Source organism: Papaver somniferum, chromosome 9 (assembly GCF_003573695.1).
Source record: "Papaver somniferum cultivar HN1 chromosome 9, ASM357369v1, whole genome shotgun sequence".
Taxonomy (NCBI): domain Eukaryota; kingdom Viridiplantae; phylum Streptophyta; class Magnoliopsida; order Ranunculales; family Papaveraceae; genus Papaver; species Papaver somniferum.
The window spans coordinates 105,987,474-106,003,935 of NC_039366.1; the positions used below are offsets into that span (position 1 = coordinate 105,987,474).

At 34.2% G+C, this 16,462-nt stretch overlaps 1 protein-coding gene across 1 annotated transcript; it reads right to left on the minus strand.

Annotated features, from left to right (window-relative positions):
- Positions 1-965: 965 nt before the first annotated feature.
- LOC113314179 (U4/U6.U5 small nuclear ribonucleoprotein 27 kDa protein-like) lies at positions 966-3,154 on the minus strand. Its single transcript, XM_026562946.1, has one exon. It carries the CDS (start codon positions 3,116-3,118, stop codon positions 2,594-2,596), a length of 525 nt encoding a protein of 174 aa, XP_026418731.1. The 5' UTR covers positions 3,119-3,154; the 3' UTR covers positions 966-2,593.
- Between the last annotated feature and the right edge of the window lie 13,308 nt (positions 3,155-16,462).

Here is a 16,462-nt window from a genome sequence, read left to right on the forward strand (position 1 = left end):
TCGCACATGTAAGAAAAAACTAACAGGCAACTTTAGTAAAAAGTAACTTGTCATCCAGTATTTAACCCTGCCTGGTCAAAATATTGGAGGGTGTTAATCCACCGCGCTAATGCACAACTTCCTCCACCATGATATATGTTAACGTCAGATAAACAACGTCTCATGATTCTGACGAGCAAAGTAGTATGGTTAATCTAGACTAGAGAAAAAAGTGAATTTGCATATCATAGAACACAAAAGCATCACCTCATACTGCCAATTGTTATAATGTGAAACAGTGTTGATCAGTGAAAAAAATTTAAAACATGGTTTTGATATAACTCAGGAAATGGTTGTCTGTTTGCAATCAGATTATTTCAACAATTGTAAAAAAGCAAACTCTCAAGTTTAATGAAGAGTTACCAAACAGAGTCACGCATTATATCCTAGTCAAGTGTGTGTATTCTGAAATTACCAACTAGAAGGGAAGAGAACAAATTTGGTCCGGACAACAAACAGTGGATATTAGCTACATTTCAGAACAAATCTGTAATGAGCACTCACATCCACCTATAAGAATCTTCCAAGACCAAACATAATATCCATCTCAGATATCTAACAGCGTTTATGAGAGAACATATAACTATCTTACAGTATTTTTCAAATTCCATTCTGATATCTCCGACTAAAGTCACCCGACAACTGCAGCACAAACAACTCCATTCCATCTTGCCACCACAATACTCCCTGCAAAATATATAAGCGCATAAGAGATGTTCATCTTTTTTTTTTCTACGATATGACAAGTTCAGTATCACAATGTCTGCAGAAAGGAATGGGAGAAGCAATAGAAACTAAGATGGACAGACAGCACAGTTCAGCACGACCAATGTATGCGTCTATTAGCCGTGTTCGCGCTTCATAGAAAATAAAAACTCTTCTTTATCCGTTACAAAAGCGAGTATAAAATTCCAAACTGCAAAAAAATAACAAAGTAGTAGCATTATATTTCAACAATGGGAAACCAACGACCTTCACTATCCATTGACTAATTGCAAATTTGCAATTAAAATCAAAGGCACAATTCTGTAAGTGGTTTCACCACATTACTTTTTTTCTTTCTGTGTTTGTTTCCTGTTTTTTGGTACTCAATTTCACCACATTACTTGCTACCTCAAATGGCATATAAGGTGTCATAGGGATTGTATAGAACAATTGATAGTGTAATTGAAACATGAGTGATTATTCTTGTACACTCGAAGTATGATTTAGGAAACAAATTGCACAAGCAAGATGCAACCATTAAATGTTACCTATCAAACAATCTTTCACCTGCTGACAGTACTTCGACAAAAAAAAAAGTCAATAACAGCGAAATGTTTCAACAATCCAATCGCAGTGCTAGGGAGTGGAGAGCAATCAAAGATCATCCACATTTTAGATGTATTATAAAACCCATCAACCCGTGACAGCAATTAGACAATGACTAACATAAAAATTATCAAAGTTATGCAGAGAGCTAGTTATGCTACATCTTTGATTTTGTTCAGTTTCTCAAGATTTAGCTACAAGGGTACAACCATTTTTTTATTGACAAACCTTTTCCATTCTGTAACTGAATTCTACATGAAACCAGCGCTACTTTTGCACGGTGGCTATTATAACTAACTATGCAGTAACTTTACAATCTATCTTCTCTGACCAGTAACTTCATTCTCAAACTAAGAATCACTAGCAAAAGCATTTGGGGTTTTCTGAGTGTGTGTTTGTGAGCAATCCTTCTAACCATATCGACATCATGCAATCCGGATTGTTCTGATAGAAATTCATCCCAAGACCTACGGTCTTAGACAAAGTATTTCATGAGCATATCTGCACTCCAGCTCTAAACGCCTACTTCTCCCAAGGATTTGATAAGCAAGTGCTTAACAACTGATCACAGATGGAGATGAAATTCATTCTACTCATTGTTGTCACTGGTAACAAAAGCACTCAGCACAACTTGGACAACCAGATCTTTAATCACATTAAAGGTAAGACGGTATGATACAACTAAACAATATATAATCAAACTTCCTTCAATAACTCATCATCTTCCCCAATACCAACCTAAAGGTTCAACTTACTTTTTAAAACTACTTAAATTTTCTCAACAAGGCGTCTATTATATTCTCAGCTAAACCTAGACAAATCTCAATTAGACATACCGATACATTATATAAATTCTAATGATCCCATCATTCGCTTAATAAATGCAAGCCGCCTCACATAAACATTCGCTATATTTCAACATTGTTCGTTTAAAATTGATCAACAGAATAACACATACATAGTGATCTTAATTCAGTATTCCAAAATTCCCAACAAGTAATTGATATCTAGCAGACACAAACAAATCCCACTTTCATAATTATGGCACATTTCAAAACTCAAGAATCATATATTCTCAAGTCTCTGGTAGATTTTGTTTCTCAGATTTCTTATGCACACCCTATCCTGATTCCAATAAACAGAAAATCCTAAATTATAAGTCGAACAAACATTTCTAATAAACCCTGAACCCTGAATAGATAAATAAACCAAAAATGGGAAATCAAACCTTGAAGAATGAATATCAACGATTACGCTCGAGAGGAAGAGGCCGATTAAATCCGCCACGTCTATTCATATACTGTCTAGGTTGCCTTTTAGTAGTCAATCTAATCCCACTAACATCAGCACCAAGTACAGGTTTACCTTTAGTTGAATCAAAACCAACAGGCATACCTAATATCTTCATCATCATTTCAATCTCATCATCATCCATCATCATTCCTCCCTCATTATCATCTTCATTAGCTTTGTTCTTTTCATTTTGTTCTCTTACAATCCCATCAACAAATTCTGATACTACATCAACTGATGAATCCCTTCTTTGTTTGTTGTCGACCCGACGGCGTTTTGGTGCTTGCGACGGAAAACGATCACGGTGAACCCTTCTTTGTTTGTTGTCGTCGCAACGGTGTTTTCGGTCTTGCGACGGAGAACGATCACGGTGAACCCTTCTTTGTTTGTTGTCATCGCGACGGTGTTTTCGTTCTTGCGACGGGGAACGGTGATGATGATGTCGTCGAGGACAGTCGATGGCGTTGCTGATCATCTAAATCAGAACGGAAATAAAGAAAACGTAAATCGATAGGAAGGTGACAGAATCAATAGATTCGTTGTCTCTTATTTATAGGGAAAGAGAAAACAATATCCCATTCAACTCCATGGGTAAATCTAGTCAGAGCGGGTAAAGATGGCCCAGATACCGCCGATAATATCAGTTTCGGTGTTTCATGGAGACGTGGATATTACCGGTATTGGCTGATATTTCGTCGATATTGGCCGATATTTCACCGGTATTCACCGAAATATCGTGTTTCGGTACTCGACCGATATTCACTGAAATCTGATATTGACTACATTGGACATAACATATTGAACCGACACTCGTATGAGTCTGGGCCGACCGTTATCCAACGGCTATATACCTATCATATCATAAACTCATACAACTTCAACCTATTTTCATAGAAATTTATCAAATTTCTTCCATCAAAATATTCATTGTTTTAGGTCATTTCAATCTATTTTTTCTCTTTATAGATCTTAATTTGGATGATGAGGAAGTGTAGACAGTTGCTTCGCTATATCTCCAACAACAACAACAACAGTGGATGCTTCAACTGGATTAAATGGATGAAGATTCAGACAAGACGAAAAGACGAGAACGTCATGATATAATTGTGCATGGGCATGTACTGTGAGCTCCAAAACCAAGATCAGTCATAACAAGATGATATAAGTGAAGATTTCGAGAAGAATGAGCTCCAAAACCAAGATCAGTCATAACAAGAAGATATAAGCGGAGATTTCGAGAAGAATGACATCAACAAATGATGTGTGATTATTTTATCAACGGATGTGTTTACTCCGGTGAAGATTTTCAGCGGCGTTTTCGTATGCCGCAACACTTGTTAATAGGCTGGAGAGCTTTGTCGGGTACATCCTAAATCCAATTATCAATTTTATGCACCAAATGTATGGGGACATTCCTAAACAAAAGGTCACAACATTCCTAAGAATTCTATGGTATGCCCGGAGATGCCTGTGATGAGTATATTCGTATGGCAAAAATAACAGCATACGAAAATCTCACCATGGTTTGCGAAACTGTAGTCAACCATTTTGGTCCACGTTTTTTGCGACAACCAATGCAAGATGATATAGGCCGATTACTAGTTGAAAAAGTGAAGATAGACTTTTATGGAATGCTAAGTAGCCTTGATTTCATGCATTGTATGTGGCATGGATGTCCGTATGCTTGGCAAGGGAAATATAGGGGACAATACCCAAAACCAAATGTTGTTCTGAAACCGGTGACTTCTTATGATTGTTGGATATGGCATGTTTTTTTTTGGACTACCGGGTTCAAATAACGACATTAATATTTTGCACAAATCGCATTTGCTTGAAGAACTGAAGTATGAAAATGTTCCAGATATACCAGCGCGGTCAACTTTAGTTCAAGCTTACAGTGATATACCCAAAGCCGAGAAGCACCGTGCTAGAAGATATTTCAGCGGGAAGTAGATGGCGTGTATGGAAGATGTTGAACGAGCATTTGGAATTTTAAAGAGGAAGTTCCATATAATTTGTGCACCATATCGTTCGTTTAAACCAATAGAAATGGATATGGTTATTCCCACCTGCATCATTTTGCATAATATGGTAATTGAGGATTCCCAACGGGATACCAGTTGGACAAGCTATCCAGATAAAAATTTGAGGAAAGAATTTCAACCCCTTCATGGTGTGCCCACAAAAGAGTATAGAATGGTAGAAGAGAGAATTCAAAACAGAGATTTACACTTAAGACTAAGGGAGGATCGCACCCCGCACCTTTGGGATGACTTCAGAAAAACAAATCCTCACAAGATTTAGTTTGTTTTTTAATTTATGGTTTGTGTAATTTAGACTAAACAAACTTTGAAATTGGAACTAAAGGATTACATTGAATTTAAAGCTAACTATTACATCCAAAATTTAAAATTCAAACTAAACAAGTGTAATGGCATTACTTTCACTTGCATTTTCATCTAGGTCATATGCATCAGGATCAATGTCAATTGTTGCTCGGTGTTGTCGTGCCTTATGCGCTTGAACTTCATCAAATTCATCTTGCCACATTCGTAGTTGTGATTGATTCATTTTTGACGTGTTCATTCCTATATCTGCTCATGTGGACATTAAAAAAAAATTCTTCAAACGCTTTACGACCTATCCTCATTTTTGAAACCATTCTCATTAACATTAAAGTTAGAATTACCATGTGGAAAACAACCAATGTTAGGACTAGGGGTTGAGTATGTTTCTAATGAAGAATAGGGAGACCCAGGTTGTTGAAAAACATTGTGGTCTCCTAAGGTAATTCCTTTGGAACGTGATATCCTTTTAACAGATTGGGGTTATACCGATTCGGTTTTTTGGGAATGTGAAACATGCTTCGTGCTTGAAACTTGAAGTTTTTTTTATCTTTGCCATTCCTCTCGAGTTCTTCTATGCTGCAGTTAGAATAATTTTTAAATTAGTTATATTATAACAAAGATAACGCGTTTTTAAAATTAATTCCACCATTTGGAACGCGACTTACCAAATCGACTTCGGTTTCATCGCTCCCAACTCGAGACATTTGCACTGTCGAAGCAACCCAACTGTTGACGTCTTTGATGATTGTGTTAAACCGACTCGACAACCTCGAAGGATCACGTTTTTGTATATTCCTATTTTCCCGACAAAATTGTTTATGAATTTTCCCCCAGAGAGTAGTATGATGATGTTGTTGAGCTCCATGGATAGAATCAACATTAAATGTTTCATAACTTCTGCAGATAGCGTCATCTTCATCAAGACTGTACTTCGGACCGCGAGTTTCTGAGAAGGATTTTATGCTGACGTATTTTGGGTTTTTGATGAACTGGTCATTTTTTAATAACTGTTTTTCTTTTCTTTTTTCTACTGATTTACACATTTAGAGATTAAGGGTTAGACAGTTGAAAATATAAAGTATGATTTTGGAGTTGAAATTGGTTGAATTTATATGGAATGCGATGATGACCGTTGGATGAACATAGCCGTTAACAACTGGAAAAGAACCGACCGACTCGGAATGAGACGAGCATCATCTCCAGTGGAGGCAAGTCTTTGCCTAATGTGGTACGATCGTCTCGTGTTAAAACTCTCGGTTTAATTTGAGACATGATGGGTAAACTCTTATATTTGAGCCTTTGCCCATCCGTTTCTTGGTTTGGTTGTCCCACTGTGGGGATGGAAATGGGAAAATATGCTAATTTTCCCATCCCACTGGAACTGCTCTAAGGCCAAGCATTATCAGGAGAGTTTTAGCTTGGATATTCTCGTAATCTAGTCAAACCCTCTGGTTATCCTTTAGCTATAATGTGGTGATTTAACCAGTCTTGGCTACCAAAGGGCACATATTTAGGTCGCTCTCTCTAGCTAAGAGATATTCAATTTCAGTAATAAAATAGATTGTATGAATACACAGTTTTTAAAATAAAATAGATTTTACAGATACTCCGTTTCGGTCTACTTTTTGGATGATACTTAGTATCCTATGTTCGACTCTTAGGAGATATTCTCTAGTCGACCCGGTACTTGCTACTGAAAAAAAGACTTTGGATTTGGATTTGGACTTAGTATCGTCTCTAGTTTCATTTTTTGTTATGTTTTTTTTTTCCATTTTTTTTATTCCTAATATCGTAGTTGTTTTTTTATTTTCTTTTTTTCCCTGAATCACACAATTATATTGATTTGAAAATGTCAAATTATAAGGAAGAAAAGATAATAAAAGAAAAATCAAAGTTAAAAGATACAAATAAAAAAAGCTTTCATCGGGCCAAGCCTAAATTTCCTAACAAAATCTAAAATATTCAACACCAGGAATTTCATTTCTTTTTAGGAAATCAGGCCTTTCCAAATGACACTGTCTTTCTCCAGATGATAACTGAGCTTCTCTTTCAGATGTGGTGTTCTCTATAGCAGTGTTCAAATTTAATTTCTTGTATTAATTTGTTTGAATGCATTCAACCATCTAATCTTAAGAACCATGGAACTTGTTGTCTTGCAAAATCAACAATAACATTTTTTGATGATAATTCTGACATTTCCAAGATACAACAAGTTCAGCAGCATACATCCCACTGCATAGGCCTCAGCAATGTAGTTAGTTGCAGTACCCATTCCACATGTAAAAGTACCAATAACACAAATGATCTCTAGCAACAACCCCAAATCCTACAGCACCTGGATTTCCAAATGAAGCACCATCACAACAAAATAATATGAATTCACTGCTTGGAGGAGACCATTGACAAGTTTTTCTCTTTTAACTCTTTTATGTAATAATAGTTTCTCTTTTCCTCGGTAAATATCATAAGTTTTCTCTTAATTCTTCCTTAGTCAATGAGAAAGAGTTAATAAAGTTTAACTAAAAATATTTTGGATAAAAACAAATCTTAACGTATATTGAGATTCTGTATGTCATTGGTTGGAAGAAAATAAGTTTCGCCACATCAAGCCAAGGGATGTTCTTCCGTTATGAAGGATACGTTTATGGGGATCTTAGCTTGGCTACAGTCTAGCCAAGAGGACTAAAGGACCATAATGCTTGGAATAATTACCCTAACTTGTAAAATATGAAATCCTAAAAATAAATAATTTCTTAGCAAAATTAAATAGTTCCTTCTCAATTTAACATCAACGATGTTGCTCCCCATTTCATGAAATCACTGGTAACGACATACTTTGATGTGATTAAGAAGGAACTGCCCACCAAGTATTCACTATCTGCGAGGGATATTGATCTTTGGCAATGTAATAGAACGAAGCATGCTATGGATTTGCTAAAATTTGTCCCCATTCATTGGCTTAATTAAGCAGTTGGACCTCGTCAATTTCGTGCAGTTCTTAACTACAGGTTGGGTATACCAATGTTTGAGGAAGATAGTTTTTGTTCCTGTTGTAATCGTGTTATGGATAGGTTTGGTGACCATGTTATACATTGCGCCAGTGCAGTTGGTATCAAATTTCGACACGACATGTTTCGTGACGTTTTTCCAGATATTTGTTACAAAGCTGATGTGCCCGCTCGCAAGGAGGTTTCTATGGGTTTCTTGTCCGACACCGCTCATGCCTTAAGGCCAGAAGATTTACTCGTCTACAATTGGGAAAATGGTCGGGATACGTGCTTTGATGTCACGGGTGTCTCTCCGTTCACTAGTGCTAGAACTACTTCCTTCACCCCAGGACATGTTATTTCTGCGATTGTTACTCGCAAATGTAATAAATACCTAGACAAATGCCTGACACACGGATACGAGTTTGGTGTTTTGGCTTTTTCAACATTTGGTGAATTGGGAGAAGATACTTGTATATTTTTGAGTAGGTTGAAGAATCGTCTTGCTAGTCAAGATGCTAATTCCAAAGTAGGAGGTTCTCTTTTTCATCGTATTGGTATTACTATTCAGAAAGGTGTTGGTGCTCAGCTTGTTGCTAGGCTACCAACAAACTCTTTATAAAAAATATTAATTGTAATAATAATAATATATATGAGTTAAAAAAAATATTGTATCTAATTTTATTTTATTTTTATAAAGAAAAATAAAAATATTATATTTGAACATCTACAATGAAATCTCTGAAATTGACTAACCTGGCAACAAACTGACCGATAATATACAAAATAATAATAATAATATAAATTTCAAATCTAATAGATGTCATGTACTAGCCATGTACAAACTGGAAATCTCTTATTGATACGAATGTTCTGATGTCGCATCACCTTTAGTTGTTTGTTTTTCAATCACAACAGTGCATTTCAACTTAACCCCCACTTCCCTTATTACCTCTCTTAAATCTCAAATGCTTAGGAAATGAATAATGGGTGTGTAAGCAACATGAGTGCCAGCTTTTAAAATTTTAATTTTAATTTTAATTTTAATAAATTTTGATTTAAAGACAAAAACATGATGGAATTTTGAAAGGTGGGCTTTATGGTTAGGGGATTCCGGGGAATTACCTTTCCATACTCTGAATTGGAAACTTATTATAGGATTTTTATTTTATTTTTTTTTGAAAAGAAACTTATTATAGGATTCTGTGAAATGAAAACGTGATAAGTTTACGTGTACAATATGTTTATCACGTTTCATACAGGGATCACTTTTCCAGCAAATTTTCTAGGAAACTTATAGGATTATTAGTTCGCTTTTAATCCTAGATTCTATACATCCACAATTTTAAGATTTTTGGGGTAATGCCAAACAATACATGGCCTTTAAGCCTTTAAAACAAGAAAACTCATGAGATTATAAAGTCCTCGGAATGGTGAATTTTGCAACCAAACCCACCCGGTTTGGTAAATTTTGGCAATATGAAATGAGATTTCTAGGAGGGTGTGCCAAATTACACCGGGTGTGCCATCCCATAATTATGATAGTTTTGTTTTATATGGAATTGGTACCTCCTGTAACAATCTTCCTCCCAACTAGCCAACAAATATCCGATAAAAGAAAAAAGTAGGAACATACAAATTGAAAGGTTTATGGATTTTTATTAAGGATTTTTTTTATAGCATTGCACAGTGCTCCCTGGACTATTCCTAAATTCATTTATTTAGGATTTTTTGGCGATTACAAGAGTTCAAACCTCGACTTCAACAGTGGGAGGGAGCATGAAAACATCATACCACTTGATGGTTTTCTATTTATTTTATTAGGGATTGAACCATGTCATAACGAGCTTTTATGAAGCAAAATTAATACATTTACCAGAGTTTATACTTCGATCTATCCCTTGCCTCTAATAGGGTGGACCTCAGATAATTTTTATGGAGATGCGGGGCCCATTCTCTATTTGAACCATGGGACAAATCGAAGTCTAAACAAAAATAACCGTCAAAACATGTTTGTCTTTTTTTTTATTCTAAGTTTGGATAGGGATAACATAACCTTTCTTAGTTTTAGTAGGCTAAAAAAGCAAGGTTTCACTATTCCCTTAAATATCTAGGATACCAAAATCCTAACCTGGAATAGTCAGTTATTTTACCTTTAAAATAGGTAATTGTCCTAATTTTTTAACTTGACCCATTTTTACATTTATTTTTTAATTTTTCTATATTTTCTCTTTACAAATTTATTTTATAATAAAATTAATAATAGGTAAATCAACCTTTTTATAGTAAAATTAATTATTAGACAAACAAAATATAACATACACCCACAAGAGATTTGATAGAAAAACAAACGACATCTTTGCTAAATTGTTTTATGATAATCCTAATTAAGTGGGAGAAAACTCTAACTCAGTTAAGTTTTATGTTGTCAAAGATTCCAAACACGGACTAAAGTTGTTTATTGAGGATATCCAATTTTAACAAGTTTTCACAAAGAGATGTGACAAAAGTTCTTTAAATTTGTTAAAAAATAAATATAAACAAATTTGTTAACAAGAGCTACACGGAATTAGAGTCGATCAATAAACATTTGCATATACTATCGGTCTTTTTCTGTAACTGTCTTCGAAATTTAAGTTCTAGCACGTTTATTAGTTTAAATTCCATCTGAGTAAATTGTAGCAGTCATGTCATCCCATTGATATATTTTAAATACATCGATATTTCCCGGGCCGTTAAGGCACGGGTCATATACTAGTCTATATTATAAGGGACAATGGTGTTTTTTCCTTTGGACGAAGATCTACAGTTTGGACACATAAAGGATGGCCCGAATTGAGATACATATTTAAGTTATTCAATTACACTTCTAGCATATAAAGAATGGTCCAGATTGAGCTACATATTTAAGATTTTCAATCCACATTTTAAGCATATAAAGAAGGGTCCAGATTAATGACGTATTTATTTTACTTAAGACAATGAATTTAGATTTTTAATGTCATTTATTTGGGAGTTATTCCTCCCATTTAATGTTAAACCGTTTCTTTTATTCTAAATTAACAACTATATTTATCCCACAACTCTATTATCAAGGTATGATTCTCTATTATTTTATTGATTGAGATAATTTTTGTTAGCTTTTCTCTTTAATTTTTGTTAGCTTTTCATCCTTTGCACAATTCTACTCTCAAGGTATGATTCTCTGTTATTTTGCTTGATTGAGATAATTTTTGTTAGCTTTTCTCTTTGATTTTTTGTTTAACATCAATGGATTCATGGTGCCTTGCACCTAATATTTGTGTCGTTTATGCAGTTTAATTTCTCTAGACAATTTTTGTTAGCTTTTCTTAATTTTTGTTAGCTTTTCATCCTTTGCACAACTATATTCTCAAGGTATGATTTTTCTGTTGTTTTGCTTGATTGAGATAATTTTTGTTAGCTTTTCTCTTTAATTTTTTGTTTAACATCAATGGATTCATGGTGCCTCGCGCCTAATATTTGTGTCATTTATGCAGTTTAATTTCTCGTTGTTACTTTTCATTAATATTGTATTTTGTTATCGCAATTTTTTTTTCATTTGCAATGAAAAGATACTGATCAAATATGATTGCTATTTATTCATTTTTATTCTTATGTTAGGTTCTTTTTAATACCATACTATTTAATTTCTATTTTGTACACTAATTTTTTTATTTTTCTCCGGACAGGAAATTGTCCAATTAGACTTTGACTTCTTCGGGCCAAAATCAGAGGATTTACATGGAGTGAAAATAAATGATGAAGAAAACGATGGTTCCATTGTTATGCACTTAACTTGGATCGGTAAATAGCATTTTTTTAACTGTATTGCTACTGTTGTTAGAGAGTTCATACTCTTTGTTGGATTAGAGTCATGTACATGTTCGTATAAAATGGATTAAAGTTTCTTGATTATGTATGTATGTTTCTTGATTATGTATGTATGTTATTCTTCAAAAAATTTGTACCATGTGAAACTTAAAATTACCTTCATATTTATAACCTTTTGATGGTTTACAAAGTGAGTATTTGTTTATCTTAAATTCTTCATGCATAGTCAAATAATGGTTATATGCAGTTGACATCTAAAAATAGGTATTCTCTTAGAAGATCATCTTAAATTCTTTATACATGGTCAACCATCTTGCTAATACTGAAATTTAAGAAGCCTCAAAAAAAGCAACGCGAAACTGGCTTATCGAAACTCACCTATAATCTTTCATTTTCTGATTTCAAGAGATTGTTTTTAAGCAATGAAGAAAGCGGTTTAGGGACCAATACAATAATACAATTATTTTTCTGTGGGATGCGTCACTATATCTATATGTGTCGGGACTACACAAATTTTCATTGCATGCATTTTATCATTGATGCAAATGAAGAAGTTTCGGTATTCCAGAAAGGTACAAGTTTAATTTTTGCTAGAAGACGTGGTTCATATGCACAAACGTGGTTGCAATGACTAAGTTGTCGAGTTTTTTAAAGATTATCTTGGTTTAAGAGAGCTTAGTGCATGGGAACCCATCTACATTTTGCATCTAAAGATACCATGACCAATACTTGATCCATTACCTATCTTTTACTATGTGGATATCATTTAATACTTGAGCTTCTTTTATTTCATTGAAGATACCAACTAACCAAAGTCGGTACAAATATCTTACACTTTATAGAAGTTGATTTAAAAATATTTTAAAATTTAATTGTATTGTCGTGCTCATTTTATGCTAGCAAATTATAAAATTATGGATGTTTTAGGTCTCTTATGTACTCCTAACTTAAGGTGTAATATCAGTTCCATTGGCAAGTTTTCATACCATTGATATTTAGGCTGGGTCTCTTATTTACTTCTAGGTCTCAAACGCATATGCTGATAAAGAGCAACTCTCTTATACATGTATCGTATTAGAGGGGGAAGTTTGTTTTGTTTGGATATGCAATTTTATTTAATGAGAGTCATTCACTACTTAGTTAAGACAATAAGATTGTATTATTAATTTGCAAGGAAAAGCATATTTGTCATATGATATATGCAATTTCATCACGCGCGTCATTTTTCACCGCTAAGAAAGATTCAAGGACGCTTCGTATCACTAATATCCAAGGGAATGTTGTAGGATTTAATGCTTAACATTTTATTTATTTTTATTATTTTGTGACTATGTAAGCTGGCGTTTTTCATATGTTAGTTTAAACCACAAATGTATAGTTATCATTTTTTATCAAGGGGTTTCATATTACAGTATAACGTCTCTCAAACCTAGAATATTGTAGGGAATGGTGACGTTTAATGGCCGTAAAATGACTGGCCGTAAATTATATTAACCCAACCGATTAATTTTTTTTACCATGGATTCAAGTATTACTAATGTGTAACCATGCCAATTATACATTGACACAAGCACAAATTCAATATTTGTATTTGAAAACTGTTGGCGGTTCCAAAGATTAATGTAAATATAACACTTTTTAAGGATATGAAAGAAGGCTTCCCAACTCAGATTCAAATTTTTGAATTTCGAAAAAAAAATTACTAAATTATTTTTTAGCACAAAATGACAATCTATTTAAATGACGACTAAACTGCATTTGTAATTTGGAATGCAATTGACAACTTAATTTTATTCAAACCTGGAATTTCTACGTGTTCCCTCTTGGGACATTAGGTTTTCAAGTTTGTCGGTATTATTTGCAACAACTATGAATGGATGGTTATCTCAATTACCATAAATGAAAACGGGTGCAGATCCAAGTATACACACTTACATTGGACATCTTTATCACCAAAAAAATACTTTCTGATATATATATATATATGTCAGTGTACATCCATATGGATATCATAATCGCCATTTAACAAGAAACCGATCCGATTGATGTTAATAATATTTATCAAAGCTTCAAGTTCAGTTTGAGAAATATTATAGTTCCCCTAAGTTTCCCACGCTCAGCTCTTGGTAGTCTCACAAGAAAAAAAAATCCAACCAACAAAAAACAACTCATAGTCCCGTGCCGTTACAGCACGAGTCATATCCTAGTCATCCTGAAAAGAACTTGACCTCGAGTTCACCAGATGAGGATCCACCATTTTTTTTAACAATGCTCTTCTTGTTAAGTCTTGTTGGATTCGTACAAGATCTGATGAATTATGGTTTAAAGATCTTATTGCTAAATACTTTATCAATGGAGATGTTCTTAATGAACAAAGTAAAAAAGATTCTACATGGTCTTGGATAAACATCAGTAATGAATTACAGTTTTTCACAAAAAAAAAATAGTTGTTGGTACATTGGTGATGATCAAACTGTAAGGATATGGCAAGACAAATGGATTACATAATTCATACAACCTTCTATCCCCGAAGATAATGCAATATATCAATACAACTACGCTAAAGTCAGCAATCTCTTTAACGATTCATGTATTGGATGTAATTACTCTCTTCTTCATGATCTTTTCAATCCTCAAAACTACAATCTCATATGCAATATATTTATCCATAAAAACCATCAAGATAGGTTAGTTTGGAAATTGGAAAAAAATTGGAGATTTTTCTGTCAGATTTTCATATAAGGAACTATATGGAAAGAAATACAGATTTGAGATTGCTGATTATAGAATAAAAATAATTTTAAAACAACTTTAGAAGTTATCGTTGAAAAAGCGGGGGTCTAACAACCACACCCAATATTTCGTTTAGGCAATCTGTATAGGCTAACTCCAATATATTTCCAAGTGAATCAACTAGACAGTCAGACTCAATCAAAGAAAATACATCCAAGAGTTACATCTTTGTTTCTCAATGTAATCATCAAATCAAACATATAGAATCCGAGAGTGTGACTATTATGAGAAACAACTTGAACGGTACCAAAGATCAATATTCAAGTGTCAATCAATTTATATCAACAACCAAAGGTTGGATTATCTAATTGATTGAACTACGCACAACCAGTGATATTTCAATTATATATAAAATATAATGCGGAAAAGAAATAACACAGACACCAGAATTTTGTTAACGACGAAACCGAAAATGCAGAAAAACCCCGGGACCTAGTCCAGATTTAAACACCACATTGTATTAAGCCGCTACAGACTCTAGCCTACTACAAGTTAACTTCCGACTGGAATGTAATGGAGCCCTAACCAATCTCACACTGATTAAGGTACAATCGCGTTCCTTACGCCTCTGAATCCCAACAGGACTCTACGCACTTGATTCCCTTAGCTGATCCCACCCACAATTAAGAGTTGCTACGACCCAAAGTCGAAGACTTCATAAACAAATCTGTCTCACACGGAAAAATCTATTGGATAGATAAAAGTGTCTCCCACAGAAATACCTACAAGTTTTGTTCCATATTTTGATAAATCAAGGTGAATAAGAACCAATTGATACACCAGACTTATATTCCCGAAGAACATCCTAGTAATATCAATCACCTCACAATAATCTTAATCGTATGGTAGCGAAACAAGATATTGTGGAATCACAAACGATGAGACGAAGATGTTTGTGACTACTTTTTTATCTTACCTATCGGAGATTGAATCTTGAGCAAATCTTAGAGAAGATAGTATTGAATACGATAGAACAAAGTAAGATCAGAACACGCAACTACAGAGAAAATAGTTCGGTCTGGCTTCAGAATCCCAATGAAGTCTTTAACTCGTTAACCTATATTGGTTTTAGAAAAACCTAGGTTAAAGGAGAATCGACTTTAGTCGCAACTAGTATCACACAGGAGGTGTGGGGATTAGGTTTCCCAGTTGCTAGAATTCTCCCTTATATAGTCTTCAAATCAGGGTTTGCAATCAATGTTACCTTGGTAACAAAGCATTCAATATTCACTGTTAGATGAAAACCTTATTAGATTCAAGCTAATATCTTTCGACCGTTAGATTGAACTTAGCTTGTTACACACAACTGAAATGTACCTATATTTAGATATGGGTGACCGTACCTAAACGTGTACACTTAGTTGGTTCAACAATAGTGTTAGAGCATAGCTCGGTTGAACCCACCAAGCGTTGGTATGTCAAGTTTGGTTGTCATATTTTAGTGAATCAAAACTCATTTAAAGAGTCGCTTGATTATGCACTAGAGTCAACTTCGTATATGTTAGCTTGAAAGTATTAGGATATGAGACATTACAAGTATTGTGAAGACTTGAAGAAGTAAGAAGCTACAACGACAACATCATCCTTCCACTTGAGGTTAGTGATATTTGACTTGAATTGTTTCATTCCCTAACGTATCTTTCAAGTCGTGCATATTGAAAAAAAAACTGCGAAGCATGAACACTCTAGATAGACATAGTATTAAAGAATACAATACGAGGTTTATTGCTTAACCATTAAACTTTGTAGATAAGACATCGACATTATCGTTTAAATGCTATTGTGATTATATATGGGTATGAGGTGAGGATTTCATCCTAGGAAACAATGTTTTACATG